Source organism: Terrapene carolina, unplaced genomic scaffold (genome assembly GCF_002925995.2).
Source record: "Terrapene carolina triunguis isolate 2854851 unplaced genomic scaffold, T_m_triunguis-2.0 Scaffold68, whole genome shotgun sequence".
Taxonomy (NCBI): Eukaryota; Metazoa; Chordata; order Testudines; family Emydidae; genus Terrapene; species Terrapene triunguis.
Genome location: NW_020664419.1, coordinates 23,401,461 through 23,418,470, shown reverse-complemented (window position 1 = coordinate 23,418,470; position 17,010 = coordinate 23,401,461). Strand labels below are relative to the sequence as shown.

The 17,010-nt window shown below is 42.0% G+C and overlaps 1 protein-coding gene across 1 annotated transcript in view; it reads right to left on the bottom strand.

Moving 5' to 3' along the window:
• The window catches only part of DLD (dihydrolipoamide dehydrogenase), an 85,106-nt gene that overhangs the window by 11,102 nt on the left and 56,994 nt on the right, over positions 1 to 17,010 (bottom strand). The window contains exons 3-5 of the mRNA XM_029910830.1: positions 13,878 to 13,953; positions 12,652 to 12,731; positions 7,092 to 7,160 (exon numbers count right to left, since the gene is read on the bottom strand). Of these exons, the coding sequence (XP_029766690.1) occupies positions 7,092 to 7,160; positions 12,652 to 12,731; positions 13,878 to 13,953 (225 nt within the window). The remainder of the gene's footprint in view (positions 1 to 7,091; positions 7,161 to 12,651; positions 12,732 to 13,877; positions 13,954 to 17,010) is intronic.

Below are 17,010 nucleotides of genomic sequence, written 5' to 3'. Positions count from 1 at the left end.
GTATTTGCCTCTTTTTTTTTTTGGTCCCTCCTGCTGCCTGATGGCATACTCTGGTTCCAAATGAGGTGTGGGGTTGACTAGTCAGTTCGTAACTCTGGTGTTCATAACTCTGAGGTTCTGCTGTAACAAGGACAACTCTAAACTGTACTCTGAAGTGGAGAGCCAGAGGAGATGCATGAGGATGATGTGTTTGTACTTCAGTGAATCTGCAACAGGACAAAGGAGCAAAAATCTGCAGAATGCCAGAGTCTAGAAAACTGGGACTATGGGAGGCTGCAAATGAACCTCAAAAATACATAATTTATATTTGCGATAATACAGTTTATGTATATATTCTGAGTAAAACTACAGTTTGTCAGGCTGAGATAATCAGGTTTGTTTTTGTGAACCAGATAAATGTAAGCAGCGTCTATATGCAAAACTAACATTTTTATCAAACTGTTTTTTTAAATTTGTGACTACTTAGAAATTACTCTCCGGTCGGCATCACCACTGTGTAAGTCTTCAGCAATTAGAAAGGAAATTTTTTTATGTTAGATAAGCCATGAACAAACACACACTAACACTTTTACTGTGATTGGATTTTGGCAGAGAACTTCATAACTTACTATTGCCTTAATGAGTACGGACTATTCTCCCCTTTTACTAACAGACCTTTTTTCTCCTTGTTCAAAAATAAACTGTGGATGGCATCTAAGTTTAGCCGTGAGGTTCAAACAGCATGTACATAAAAACCTTAAATGAGGATAAATTCAAGACATAAAAGAGTGAAAGCTCCTTAATCAGATCCTAAAGGTCATTTCCCAATACTATTCACCGCTAAACCTGATTTGCAACAGATGCCTGGAAAGGTTTTCACTACATTGTATAGAGTTAAGCTATTACCTTTATTAGAGATTGTTATGAAGAATGCTCAGCTGACTTACAAAATTAAAAAACACATGTGCCAGTATTTATATTAGAATTCTTTTTCTACTGAACTTTAAATGCACTGAGCCCTTCTATGTACCTGGCAAAACTTCTTGCTTAAACCAGCCTTTCACTACATTCAAAACTTCTTGCTTAAACCACCCTTTCATTAACTAGGAGACAATGCAGGCAGAAGCCCAGCTGCAGAGTGGGGGCTATCCAGTTTATTGCACTGAGTGCAGCATGTATGATTACCTGTCCTGTGGGTGGGTGGCATATGTGTGCATTCGGTGCAAGGAGCTCCTGGCCCTCAGAGACCACGTACGGACTTTGTAGGCCAGGGTAGCAGAACTGAAGGAGCTAAGGGAGGCAGAGAGATATGTTGATGAGGCTTTCCGGGACACTGTAGAATTGTCCCACTCCGGTCAGACAGCCCCTGCGCTGTTGAGGAGGATGAAAGGCCCAGGGAAGCAGAGCAGTCAACGGGAGCAGAGGGAAACCTTCCCATAGTTGGGACCCTCCTTCCAGATGGTGCTAGGGTTGCCTCTTGCACTGAGGTTACCTCTCCGGGGGAAGGAACTCCAGTTGCTAGGAAAAGGCAGGTGTTAGTAATGGGAGATTCGATCATTAGAAACATAGATAGCTGGGTTTGTGATGACCGGGAGAACCGTATGGTGACTTGCCTGCCTGGTGCGAAGGTTGCGGATCTCTCGAGGCATCTAGACAGACTTATGTGGTGCTGGGGAGGAGCCGGTAGTCGTGGTACATGTAGGTACCAATGACATAGGGAAGGGTAGGAGAGATGTCCTGGAGGCCAAATTTAGGCTGCTAGGGAAGAGACTGAAATCCAGGACCTCTATGGTGGCATTCTCAGAAATGCTCCCAGTTCCACGCGCAGGGCCAGGTAGGCAGGCAGAGCTTCAGAGTCTCAATGCGTGGATGAGACGATGGTGTAGAGAGGAGGGGTTCACATTCATTAGGAACTGGGGAAACTTTTGGGATGGGAGGAGCCCATACAGGAGAGATGGGCTCCACCTAAACCAAAGTGGAACCAGACTGCTGGCACTAAACATTAAAAAGGTTGTAGAGCAGTTTTTAAACTAGGAGATGGGGGAAAGCCGACTGCTGCAGAGGAGCATGTGGATCGGACAGAGACTTCTCCTAGGGGAGAGTCTAATGATAGAGAATCTCCAGGTTATAGTCAGGAGCAGAGGATGGAGGAGGATAATGTAAGGGCCAGATCAGATGATAAACATTTACATAAAAAAGAATCTGACACATCAGAAAAGGGCAGACAAATAAACAGTGACAAGTTTTTAAACTGCTTGTACACAAATGCTAGAAGTCTAAATAATAAGATGGGTGAACTAGAGTGCATCGTGATAAAGGAGGATATTGATATAATAGGCATCACAGAAACCTGGTGGACTGAGGACAATCAATGGAACACAATCATTCCGGGTACAAAATATATCGGAAGGACAGAACAGGTCATGCAGTGGGGGGAGTGGCACTATATGTGAAAGAAAATGTACAATCAAATGAAGTAAAAATCTTAAGTGAATCCACATGTTCCACAGAATCTCTATGGATAGAGATTTCATGCTCTAATATGAATATAACATTAGGGATCTATTATAGACCACCTGACCAGAACAGTGATAGTTATGATGAAATGCTAAGGGAAATTAGAAAGGCTATCAAAATTAAGAACTCAATAATAGTGGGGGATTTCAATTATCCCCATATTGACTGGGAACATTTCACTTCAGGACGAAATGCAGAGATAAAATTTCTCGATACTTTAAATGACTGCTTCATGGAGCAGCTGGTACGGGAACCCACAAGGGGAGAGACAACTCTAGATTTAGTCCTGAGTGGAACGCAGGAGCTGGTCCAAGAGGTAACTGTAATAGGACCGCTTGGAAATAGTGACCATAATACAATAGCATTCAACATCCCTGTGGAGGGAAGAACATCTCAACAGCCCAACACTATGGCATTTAATTTCAAAAGGGGGAACTATGCAAAAATGAGGGGGTTAGTTAAACAGAAGTTAAAAAGTACAGTGACTAAAGTGAAATCCCTGTCCTTTTTAAAGACACCATAATAGAGGCCCAACTTCAATGTATACCCCAAATTAAGAAACACAGTAAAAGAACTAAAAAAGAGCCACCGTGGCTTAACAACCATGTAAAAGAAGCAGTGAGAGATAAAAAGACTTCCTTTAAAAAGTGGAAATCAAATCCTAGTGAGGCAAATAGAAAGGAGCATAAACACTGCCAAATTAAGTGCAAGAATTTAATAAGAAAAGCCAAAGAGGAGTTTGAAGAACGGCTAGCCAAAAACTCCAAAGGTAATAACAAAATGTTTTTTAAGTACATCAGAAGCAGGAAGCCTGCTAAACAACCAGTGGGGCCCCTTGATGATCGAGATACAAAAGGAGCGCTTAAAGACAATAAAGTCATTGCGGAGAAACTAAATGGATTCTTTGCTTCAGTCTTCAAGGCTGAGGATGTTAGGGAGATTCCCAAACCTGAGCCGACTTTTGTAGGTGACAAATCTGAGGACCTGTCACAGATTGAAGTGTCACTAGGGGAGGTTTTGGAATTAATTGATAAACTTAACATTAACAAGCCACCAGGACCAGATGGCATTCACCCAAGAGGTCTGAAAGAACTCAAATGTGAAGTTGCGGAACTATTAACTAAGGTTTGTAACCTGTCCTTTAAATCGGCTTCTGTACCCAATGACTGGAAGTTAGCTAATGTAACACCAATATTTAAAAAGGGCTCTAGAGGTGATCCTGGCAATTACAGACCGGTAAGTCTAACATCAGTACCGGGCAAATTAGTCGAAACAATAGTTAAGAATAAAATTGTCAGACACGTAGAAAAACAAACTGTTGAGCAATAGTCAACATGGTTTCTGTAAAGGGAAATCGTGTCTTACTAATCTATTAGAGTTCTTTGAAGGGGTCAACAAACACGTGGACAAGGGGGGGATCCGTTGGACATAGTGTACTTAGATTTCCAGAAAACCTTTGACAAGGTCCCTCACCAAAGGCTCTTACGTAAATTAAGCTGTCATTGGATAAAAGGGAAGGTCCTTTCATGGATTGAGAACTGGTTAAAAGACCGGGAACAAACGGTAGGAATTAATGGTAAATTCTCAGAATGGAGAGGGGTAACTAGTGGTGTTCCCCAAGGGTCAGTCCTCGGACCAATCCTATTCAACTTATTCATAAATGATCTGGAGAAAGGGGTAAACAGTGAGGTGGCAAAGTTTGTAGATGATACTAAACTGCTCAAGATAGTTAAGACCAAAGCAGTGACGAACTTCAAAAAGATCTCACAAAACTAAGTGATTGGGCAACAAAATGGCAAATGAAATTTAATGTGTATAAATGTAAAGTAATGCACATTGGAAAAAATAACCCCAACTATACAGACAATATGATGGGGGCTAATTTAGCTACAACAAGTCAGGAAAAAGATCTTGGAGTCATCGTGGATAGTTCTCTGAAGATGTCCACGCAGTGTGCAGAGGCGGTCAAAAAAGCAAACAGGATGTTAGGAATCATTAAAAAGGGGATAGAGAATAAGACTGAGAATATATTATTGCCCTTATATAAATCGATGGTACACCCACATCTCGAATACTGCGTCCAGATGTGGTCTCCTCATCTCAAAAAAGATATACTGGCACTAGAAAAGGTTCAGAAAAGGGCAACTAAAATGATTAGGGGTTTGGAACGGGTCCCACATGAGGAGAGATTAAAGAGGCTAGGACTCTTCAGCTTGGAAAAGAGGAGACTAAGGGGGGATATGATAGAGGTATATAAAATTATGAGTGATGCGGAGAAAGTGGATAAGGAAAAGTTATTTACTTATTCCCATAATACAAGAACTAGGGGTCACCAAATGAAATTAATAGGCAGCAGGTTTAAAACAAATACAAGGAAGTTCTTCTTCACGCAGCGCACAGTCAACTTATGGAACTCCTTACCTGAGGAGGTTGTGAAGGCTAGGACTATAACAGCGTTTAAAAGAGAACTGGATAAATTCATGGTGGTTAAGTCCATTAATGGCTATTAGCCAGGATGGGTAAGGAATGGTGTCCCTAGCCTCTGTTTGTCAGAGGATGGAGATGGATGGCAGGAGAGAGATCACTTGATCATTGCCTGTTAGGTCCACTCCCTCTGGGGTACCTGGCATTGGCCACTGTCGGTAGACAGGATACTGGGCTAGATGGACCTTTGGTCTGACCCGGTACGGCTGTTCTTATGTTTGCTCAGAAGCTAAGTATCACAAAGCAGTGCAAACTTTTGTTTAGATATTAATGGATCTCTTGCTATGAATGCATACCATGGAGATTTTGTAAAAGCTTGAATTTGAAACAGTGAGAGACAGTTTATCATTATGCTTATCATGATGTCTGTTATATTATTCACTTGCATGCTGTGAGCACAGTTTGTAATGAAAAATACTGCACATGTTCTGAGTGTTGCGGTCAATCTGGTAGTTTTGATCCAGTACTGCTTCCTATTCAGCACTCCCTATTACACAGGGCAGTGACAAATGGCCTCAGGAGAAGGCCTAGAAGCTGGGCATAAATCCCACTTCACAACTCTTATCCCATTTCTGTAAGTGGAGAAGCTAGGTGGCAACCACAGAGCTAACCATATAACTATAGCTAAGGCTACGATTTAATCACGGGTATTTTTAGTAAAAGTCATGGACAGGTCATGGGCAAGAAACAAAAAAAATCACCGCCCATGACCTGTCCATGACTTACATCATAAATACCCCTGATTGAATCGGGGGGGGGGGGGAGGGGGGCGCCGCAGGGGGGAAGCCCCAGGGGGGCCAGCAGCTGCTCCAACCACTGCAGGGGGAAAGGGGGGAGATGGAGCAGCCCCGGGGGCCCGCTGCTGCTCTGGCCGCCACCGGGGAGGGGAAAGCTATGGAGGGCCTGCTGCTGCTCCAGCCACTGCTGGGAGGTTGCATGAAGTCACGGAGCCCGAACTATAACTCCCAAGTGACAGATAAAATATATCTTGCATTATGTTCTGCTCCCAAAGCCTCTCATCTTGAAGGATCTCCAAGTGCTTTAGAAACTTAAAAAGATAAATTCTATACAGGGATCACTTCATTCACCACTGAAACAACAGCTCTTTCAACAGCACAGAGCAACATTTCTGCACCATAGCTTAAATCGGGAGCAAAGATTATTGTGTTCAACTGAAACTTCAAGGGGAATTTAAGTAAGTAAAATTGAATTACCCAGACTGGAAATTTGTCCAAAACACCACTATTGACACCAGGAACGAAATGGGGATATTTAATGACTGCACGCATTTAAGACCTTGGGTTTAAATTCCATCAAAAAAACAAAACCAAAACAAACCCCAGAGATATTCCTCCCAACCAAGCGGGCTTTGAAAGACTGGTTCAGATGGGAGGCCTGTAATGATGTTTTTTCTTTTTTAAGCAGACAAAGAAGTCAGAATGAGAAAACAGAAATAGTTACCAATGTGGCAAAGTATGTTATCAGATGACAGGAAATACCTTCACAAAGCAATTTTTTTCACAACAGAAAAGGAAAAAGACAAGTTAGGTTGTTAATCTATATAAAATATTTGTAAATACATTACAACAGACCATGGGGCAATATTAGCTGCAGTATCCCAATAGCAAATCATCTGAAATGGGAATTTTCCTTTCCACGAACATCTCAAGATGACCATTACCACGGCCAACAACAACCTGAAAATAGACACTAAATGACTATGAACCGTAAATGGCTCACTCGTTTATAAATGCAGAAACAGCATTATGCCCATCTTTGACTTAATGCTGCAAGCCCTTTCAGAATAAGCTCACTCATGCTAGAGGTTTAAAGAATTGATCATCTGCGGTAATCATAGTGTTTCTAGTAGAAGAGCCTTGATTGTGTTTAGTTGGTTAACGCCATAATCTTGTCAGCTCATTGGCGCTCTGAAATAAATCTGTTTCTCTCTCCTTGTGGTGCTATCCGTTCCCCTTCTTTTTCCAGTCTAGTGAATGGAACTATGACAATTTACACCATCTGAGGATCTGTCCCCTGGGCTCTTCACACTGCATCACTATTCAAATCCACAGTGAAAAAATGATACAAATTAGAGATAAATGCACACTTGCCTTGGAAGGAATGCAGCCAACATTCAAACAGGTTCCACCCAACGTTTCATTTTTCTCCACACAAACAGTCTGGAATAGAAGAGGAGAAAACCCTTTTAGAGCCATACTACATTTTTATTTCCTAAAAGCCAGATTTGAAAATCTCAATGAATACCAATGACAAAGGAAAATTACTCATCCTGTAATTCTACTTCTCACAAGATATTGTGCAGGATTCTCGTTCCTGGGTTTAGCTGGAGACTGATTTGAACTCCCCTAGCTCTTCCCTCTCTCTCTCTATTTTTTTTAAACAAATACTTTTTGAGCAATGACAGCAGGGTAACCCACTGTCACCATTTATACTTGTAAAGAAGTATAAACACTGCCCTCCCCCTTCAAGTGTTTCAATAAGTTCTTTCAACTGAGCAGGAGTTGAAGCTCTCTGAAAGATGATTGCCTTGAATTAAATTGACATAGGATCAAAAAATGCCTCAGAATAATGAAAAACAAGGTGAAATAGGGAAAGACAAGTAAAAAGAGAACCTTTAACACTGAGGGGAATGGATTGGTGAGTAAATCTTGTGAAATGATCTTCTCCACCTTGAGAGAAACAATTACAAGGCAAGTCATGTTTCCCTCTACAAAAATACCACCACCTTGTGGGATTCTCACTTCAAGAGTAAGAAGTTCTAGGGATCCCAGAAGAAAAATGAAAATAAAGCTGCTCTGAGCAGCAATAACAAGGCCAATGCCAACTGTTTAAACAGGGAGGAAGAAAGGATGGATAGAAGAGATCTCTCTCTTCAAAATCCATCATCAGACAACATACATCCAGAAAGGCATCAGTCAGGAACAACACCCTGTGCAAAAATTGGCTAACAAAAAAGGGACACTTGGAAAGAAAACAAAACTTTTCTTGGAAACAAGAAATCTTGGCCTCTCCTCCTTGCAAACAAGTTCTGGAGTGCACAGGGTTCAACATGGGAGTCCCTCATTTTGGGAACTGTAAGTTTAACTCTATCTGGAGGAGAATATCCGGGTGAAGTGCTTCAACCATTTCCTGCCAAAGCAAATGAGACGTTAGCATTAAAACTGCTAAAACAAAGTTTAAGTCCCTTTCCCTTCTTATATAATAGTATAATCATTGATTGATCTTTTCCGTTTTGGGTGTGAAGACCAAAACCACTCCTGAACCAAGCTGATGTTGAAGAGCTGCTGGAAAGCCCAGAACAGGGACTTATTGAAGCTACGTTTTGAAGCTAAAACTTTTATTCAGCTGCCTTCAAGACCATAGCAGCTGCATTCAGCCGCGCATTATTCATGGGCTGGTCCAAAACAGGATACAAAGGCATGGTAACCCTTTTGAATGGGGCTTCCTGGCCAAGATACCTCTAAGCTATAGTCCTTGTAGATTCCTTGACCAGCTTCAATTAGAAGTAGCTGTCTTGAACAGTTTCTGCAAGGATTGAGGAAAGGCAGGATTCTCCCCTCCAGACTCACTGTCTTGGTGCTTCTCCACAGTGATGTATTCAGTATCAGATGACTTTTCTGTCTCATCTGAATCCAAACAGCAGCTCTCATCATCCTAACTGTCAACAAGCCCTTAGTCAGGTGACTGGAATTCACTAGGCAAGGGTGTCATAAGTGCTTTGATAAGAACCAGTGATGGTTGTGCCAGTGCACGAAGCGCCAGTGTCAAGGCCAGAATTTCTTGCATTGAGCACAGATTCCTCCCATCGCCCTTCAAGCACATGAATGCAGGAGGGGCACTCCAACATCTTTTTGACTGCTGCCTTAAGGAGCTACTGGCTCCCTTTTGGCACCTCCTGCCTTTATCTCATGTGGAGACTGTCTCATCCAGTGAGCCATTTTTCTAAGTACCATCAACTACAAGTGCCAAGGCCTCACCTAGTGCAATGAGAAGCCAATACTTATTGGAACTCTCTGCTTCAACCACAGTACATGCTGCTTCAATGGTAAAGCCACCACACTGCTCTTAATGGGGACCACGGCCTATGTTAATGCAGGTAGCACTAACACTCAATGTTGGGGTGCAATGGATTAAGCTGAATCAGGTTTTTGCTTTAAGGGCTTAAACTTCAAAGAACTCCATTCCTCCTTATGCCAGATTGAGAGGAGTCTCCCACTGGATCACCTCAAAGAGGGCTTGAAGGCACTCCGCATGTTTCTTCAATGCTTAGCATGACACATCCAAACATATTCAGTACCCCTGCACACCACAGATGAGTCTGAGGCAGACAATGCAGACTGATCAGGTTTGAAGCCTCCCTCCTTAGATGTCACACCTATGACACAATGCATCAGGTATAAATGTCTCGAAGGGAACATTGGACCAAAAGAGAAGTAGGCATAGAGCCACAAAAAGAAATGTAGCATCAAAAGAATGGAACAGGAACTAGGGAGCCAAGTAGCCTTAAGGCTCCTAATAAAAGCTGTAGTGCTGAGCACTTTAATTCAGGTACTGGTGCATCAATTCTGGGAAACACCAACAAACAAAAAACCTCAGTCATACCAGGGTACTGGCCACCAACACACAAAGGAAGGGTCAAGGCAACAGAACTATTTGCACTGAAGCACTGAGACAGGGGCCAAAGAGCTAGAGGCAATGGACTCTCAATTAGCACAATTGTACCAGACCTGCATAGAAAGCAAAAGGATACTAAAGGATTCCTAACAAGGCATCATTGAGATTAAAAAAAACTGGCGCAATGGCTAGTGAGCCATACGATGCTGCAGGGACTATGGTCACAAAAAGAACCTATCAGAACATTCAGAGGGCAGCATTTATACTTGGGTGGAGTTGGGACATGACAGCCAGTAGGGGCCTGGAAAATAATACTCTGCAACTACCACCCTCCAGGAGGTTAAAAAAACCAAAAGCGCTTAAAACTAAGGGAGTTCCACCAGTAAAGCTATGTTCATGAAGTGAGAATCGTGCTGAGATGTGACACACTGACAATAGCCTGCAATATCCTGAACAAACCTTACTGAATTAAGTTAAACCTTACTGCTAACTGTTGAAGTAAGTTAAACCCCAGAGGTGGGGTGATGCCTGGCAAGCTTATGAGCAGATGTGTAGGTTCTTTTGTTGTCTTAATATGTTTTCTCTGTAATGCTTTTTACCTTAAGAATGAAGTAGGCTTGCTTAGAAAGAACTGCGTGGTAACATCTACCCAGAGCAACCTCTGTTACCGGTCTCTGAAGAGAAAGCAAGTAGGTCTATTTAGGCAGACTATCTTTGCTGGGAAATACACAGTGAAAGCAGGGAACTGTGCAGCCTGGACATATCCTGGTCACAGGGAAGTGAGATGCGGGTCTCCATCCAAGAGAGGCAACAGCTGGGGAGCTAGAAACCTAAGAGTGGGTGCCCTTGCTGGACCACTGAGGGAAATGTAGGGCAGTTGTTCTGAACTATGATAATATCTTTAGGAAAATATATTTTCATCTCTCAATATTTTCAAAAATTACTCTAGAAAACTCATTTACTTCCCATTGTTCAGAGAGTGAAACAGAGGTCACTTGAATCATCTGTCTAAATTATGAATAACTAGTACCCATTACATGAAAGCTGCTTTGTTCATAAAGGACATTCAAAGGAGGCAGAGGGAATAGCAAAAAGAACAAGCTCATGCATATAAATTACACCCAGGATAATCTCTCTCTATAGTCTCATCTCCAACATTCAGTCCATGTATTTAATATAGCCCCAAGTCATCTTTATTCATGTTCATGACAAACAGTACTTAACCGGTCACTCTGGCATTAAATAACTTTGGCTTCATTGCAGGGGCACATTTCCACTGCTCTTCACCACACTAATGATTCTCTCTTTCCACCAATTTGTTTTTCAGAATAAACGAATGTGGTGATGAGTTCCAGGAAATTCTGCATTTACATATGAAAAGCGCTACATAAGACTTGGGTATTATTTTTATTGGTGTTCTCTCAGCCAATTTCACAGAATCTCTCAGCAGTCAGGCACTACATTTGTTATTCATTCTGATCCTTTTTGGCAGATTGCCTAAAAGTTGCTTTTGATTAGAACCCATCAGTTTTGTTTTTTGGGAGAAAACTACTTTTCCTCTTGGCATTCTCTTTACTACTTTTATAAATATGCTTCCCTCTCCAATCCAATTCATTTTATTTAAAATGTAGCTGTTACACCTCTTAGTGACTACTGTTTACCATTGGTTTCCGTCTAATCTATAAATTCTAAATAAAAATTAAGCTAATTTGACAGCCCTAACGCCAAGTGACAAAAATCAACCATGACTTATTTTAATAATCACAGTTCAAAAGATACTAACAAACCAACATGAAAAATGGTGCCTCTACAGTCAGTGTCTGCTTAAGACAAAGTTAAGGACGTTAATCTACAGCATGGTCTAGTAGTGGATACAGCACTGGATTGGACATGGGAAACCTGGGTTCTAGTCACACTTCTGCCATGGGCTTTCAGGTCAACTTGGACAAGGCACTTCCCCCTATCTATGCCTCAGTTTTCACATCTGTAAAATGGGGGAAATGATACTGACCTCTGTAAAACGCTGAGCTCTAATGATGAAGAACACTATATAAGAACTAGTTATTACTATTAATCTGGAAATGAAATCAAGTTCTCACAATGTGGGTGTCCCAAGCTACAAACAGCCCTGGGAAACCAGAGCAGATGCTCCTATTTAGCCAGTTAAAAGAGCGAGCAAGCATGTGTGGACTATATAGGACCAGGGAGAGACTCAGTGAGAGGAAATCCCTGAGAATCTGAACAGACTGGTTCTATCTGGAAGGGCAGGCAACAGATGCCTGGGAGAGAGAGTCTACAGAGAGTGGAAAGCTCTGTAGGCTCTCCTTGGAAAGAGGGAGGAATTGGCTAGGAGACCATGTTTGAGAGCTGGGAGAAGGATAACAGCAACAGGAGTTTGCTGGCTGGGCCAGAGGGCTGGAACGGTCTCAAGGCAGGAGGAGCAGCAACGGGCGCTGCCTGCTGTCCAAAGTCTCGGGCTGAAGGCAGGGGAGCAGCAGAGGGGCTTACTCACTGACATCTTCAGGGCTAGGGGGGTGGACCCACATGAACCATGAGAGGGCCAGGAGGAGGGATATTCCCCTAGAAAGGATGCTCCCAGCAAGGTGTTTCCTGCTGGGACATCAAGTTTGCAATTCAGTTGAAAGGGCTGAGGTGGACTGTGCTGGAGAGTCGGGGCATGGTGGGGGCTGCCAAGGCAGTATGTTGCATGTACTCATTGGACTATGCTGGTGAAATTTGGATGATGGTGTTGGGGCTTATTTTGTTATGATTTATATGCATGAGACTTCTGTAATCCTTCCCCTTCCCCCGGCTATATTTATACTTGGGAAGATGCTTTGGATTATTTCGGGACAGGCTGGAGAGAAACTGAGGCAGGTGTGCCTGTCAGAACACAGCCTGCATCAGGAGGGTGCTCCCACTCGGCGTTGCCCAGTGACAGGGAACTTCATTTTTCCAGTGTTGCAAGAACCCCTACTGAATTTATCTGGATTAGTGCTATATTACCGGGTTTATCCAGCAGAAGTTCCCTCTTACCTTAAAGCCAAGTTGAGCTGCTTTGATAGCAGCAACATATCCTCCAGGCCCAGAACCAATAACTGTGATGTCAGCATCAGCTAAAAGAAAAAATACAAAACTTTAAAATGTTTTCAAGTTACTTTTCTTGCTATAATTTAGGTTTATTTTAGTTTTACTATAGGAATACCTAGCCTGCAACATTCTGGGATAGTTCCACATTGACTATCCACAGATTGAGAGAGAATATATAGCTAGTTTTTAAAAATGATGGTGCTGTTCAGTGAATTTAGACACGTAAATTTTGACTACTGAAAGCAACCTCCTGAATCAAAAAATGGAATGGTTCATGGACACTATTTGTTCTGTAAATAAAAACAACCACTCTTACCGATTTGAGAACAAAAGCACTGTAAACTGAGGTAAAGGGACTGAATTCTGGTCTGACCTGCACTCCTTGCATCTACTCTGGGATTGCATATGCTATAAATCTTTGTAGAATTTGGCCAAAGGTATTTGTAGTTATGTTTAACTGCCTTTGAAAAAACTGTTACAAGAAAGGACTTGAACGTGTCATGTGGCATTATTACAGATATTAAAAAAATAAGGAGAATGCTGATAGACTAATGTTACACCTTTACATTGTCCTGTGCGCGAACAGGGTTAGGTTACACATCTCATGCTCAATAATCAAGAGAAACTGGGATATGAAGCAGAGTCTTCATATTTAGCTCCCAGACCATAGAAAGATTAACTTGTGATCCACAAAAGCAACCCTTCCACATCATTTGTGCAATGTAAGAAAAATGGCATATCTGATTATTTTAACCTCTAACAATAATAATGTATAAATGATTAGTATAGTCAATCCAATCCACTGCATGCCATCACCTGATATCTATGTTGTAGAACAGGGGTTCTCAAACAGGGGGTCACAAGGTTATTACCTGGGGGTTGTGTGCGATCAGCCTCCACCCCCAAACCCTGCTTTACCTCCAGCATTTATAAGTGTTATAGATTAAAAAACATATTTTTTTATATTTAAGGGGGTCGCATTCAGAGGCTTGCTATGTGAAAGGGGTCACCAATACAAAAGTTTGAGAACCACTCATACCATCAACCCTGATGGTACAATTGTCTCCACGTGGATGGGCTCTTGTGGCTGCAGAATCACTTGTAAGATTGGGGCCTCAATTTGAAATACAACTTTGTCTCCTGAAAGCTATTTTACAGCAATCAAAATTTACCTAGATCAGCATAGCTCCTCAGCGACACTGCACAAATCCCCTGTAGGCCATGATGGATTCGACTAAAATGGCTTCTCTAGAGAGGGGAAAAAACAAAAGTTTAACTTTCTCCATAAAGAAAATAACTGTATACGAATCAGCAACTTCTCACAATCTGTTTCATTAGAAAATCCAATTACATTAAAAAATAGGTAGCAGTAGTGAGTTCAGTGGATAGCGCACTGCTCTGGGATACGGAAAACCTAGCTCTGCCACTAATCTGCTGTGCTTCCTACAGCAAATCATTTCATCTTTCTGTATCCCTGTTTCCATTCTAACCTTTATTGTGTCCACTTAGATTGTAAGATCTTCAGGGCAAGAACTGTCTCTTACCACATGCATGCATAGCATCTAACACAAAAGAGTCAAAACCTGTTTCACAGCACAAACCAGCTACTAACTGCTAGGATTAAGAAGGAACAACCCTTATTATCCTGTAACTGTTAACTACATGGTATCTTGCAACTTCCTCTGAGCATCTGATACTGATCACTGTTGGAGAAGAACTCCAGACTAGATGCGCAACTGGTATTGTAATTCCTATGGAAAACAAAACCTATATAAATACATTTCCCATATGTGGCTAGACAATACCTTTGATCACTCTACTAATATGCTGTACTCCTTTCCCCATCCTCTGCTCTTATATTGTGAGAGCCTCAGAGCAGGGATTGTCCTTTTCTTTTAGGAAAGCTACTAAACAGCAGGCATTATCAGATAGTAAATAATGGCAGCACAGATTACAAAACCCCATTCAACCTTTTCTGTGGAAGGACTGTGGGGCAATTCGATAATAGACCATTCTATTGCTCCATTTTACGGTTACTTCCCGAATGGGAGACAGGTAGGGAACAGTCATTTTACCCCTTATCCACAGTTCAGTTGTTTAAGAGGATAAACAACATTTCATCTTATCTCACTCACTCACAGTACCTATAAACATGGGGAGAGGGTAAGACAGGCTTTGGTTTAAACCTAGGGATAATTACGAAGAGTGTATTCAGGGAAAGGAACATAAAAAATCTAGGGCTGTCAAGCAATTAAAAAAATTAATCACAATTAATTGTGCTGTTAAACAATAATAGAATACCATTTATTTAAATATTTCTGGATGTTTTCTACATTTTCAAATATATTGATTTCGATTACAAGAGTGTACAGTGCTCACTTTATATTTATTTTTGATGACAAATATTTGCACTGTAAAAAACAGAAGAAATAGTATTTTTCAATTCACCTAATACAAGTACCCTAGTGCAATCTCTATCATGAAAGTTGAACTTACAAACGTAGAATTATGTACAAAATAATAACTGTATAAAAAAAAAACATAAAACTTTAGAACCTACAAGTCCTCTTAGTCCTACTTCTTGTTCAGCCAATTGCTCAGACAAACAAGTTTGGTTACAATTTACAGGAGATAATGCTGCCTGCTTCTTGTTTATAATCTCACCTGAAAGTGAGAACAGCTGTCCCCATGGCACTCTTGCAGCTGGCATCGCAAGATATTTACATGCCAGATGCGCTAAAGATTCATATGTCCCTTCATGCTTCAATCACCATCCCAGAGGACATGCGTAATAAAAGTCTTGGGTAATAAAACCAATAGGCCCGTACAATAGCCCTAAGAGTTATTATGGAGCTGGCTGATGGAGAAGAGGGGCTCAAGCAACAGGCTATATCAAGGATGGCAAAACGTGGCTCGCGAGCCACATGCAGCTCTTTTACAGTTAAAGTGCGGCTTGCAGAGACACACACACACCCCCAACCGCTCCCCAGTTCTACACCTACCAGACTTGGGCAGGGAGCTCGGGACCTATACCTTGAAAGGTGTGGGGATATTCATGAAAACTTGGATCCTGGTTTTGCCTGAAAACCAGCAGCTCTGTCAAGGACTCAGTTCTTGGGAGCAGATCTACTTTATTAAAGAGGAAAGGTAACCCTTAAAAAGTGTAGACCTAGGATTGCGTTTTATGCTTTGTTTTGTATGTGTAACCAATTATGTTTCCACTTATCTTTTCTCAGTATGACAAATTGCAGTCTTTGTTAATAAATGTGATTGCTTTCACTATAAATATATTTCAGTGCTGTAATGTTCCAAAGGACCTGATCCTGAGTTGTATCAGTCAAGCCATGTGTACATTGTCTCTTTGGGGACAGCTTACCTGGTAATTACTGTGAGTGTCCAGTGATGGGCTGGATACTGCAGGGAGCACTGGGAGGACCGGGGGGTGGGGGGAGGAGGGAAGGGGGAGAGAGAGTTGGTGTATACCAAGCACTAGCCTGCACAGAAAGGGTTAGGTCTGCAAAGACCTGGAAGTAAGAGCTTGTGGGCCTAGAGGCTGTTGGTTTCAGGGAGCTGAGCCACACCAAGCATAGACAAGACTGCTTCACACTAAGGGCAGGTAGTGGTGAGATGCCTTACAACCTTGCTAACCCTGGAGCATGTCACACTGTGCCTCTTCCCCCCCCCCCCCCAATGCTCTGAGCTGCGTAGAGGGGATCTTGATGCCTGTTGCTTGTGCCCCACTTCCCAGTGCCCTGAGATTCTCCCCTTCCCCGTTTGTTCTCCTGTGTGCTGGCCCCACATTGTCTTCATATCCTCACACTGACTTGAAAAGCAAATGTAGCTCACACTGTGCTGGTTTTACTATGCTTAATCTACATATCATATGGTTTTAGGCGTGACTATACATCCATGATTATACATCCATTTGTCTGGCAAAACCTGTTTTTCACCTCTAATGGGGAGTAACACCTTGACATCAACCATAAGGACATATTTCCAGTATTATATTATCAGTATAGAGACAATTTTTACAATATATTCAATACATACATTTCACAATAGTATTAAGGACCAGCATGATCATGGCTTTCATTTAATATCTCATGCAATGTTCTATATAAATACGGTGACAGCAAAGTGTTAGGTGTACTGCGTTTGTCAGCCCTCATAAGAGTTGCTGCTGTTACAGAACAGTGAGCCCTTTGCCAGTTGGCACCCAAGGGGCTCTTAGGGTCACACGCAGGCACCAAGGTGGCCCCTGCCCAGCTCAGGGGTGGCGGGGGAACCGGGACCGGGACCCCCTCT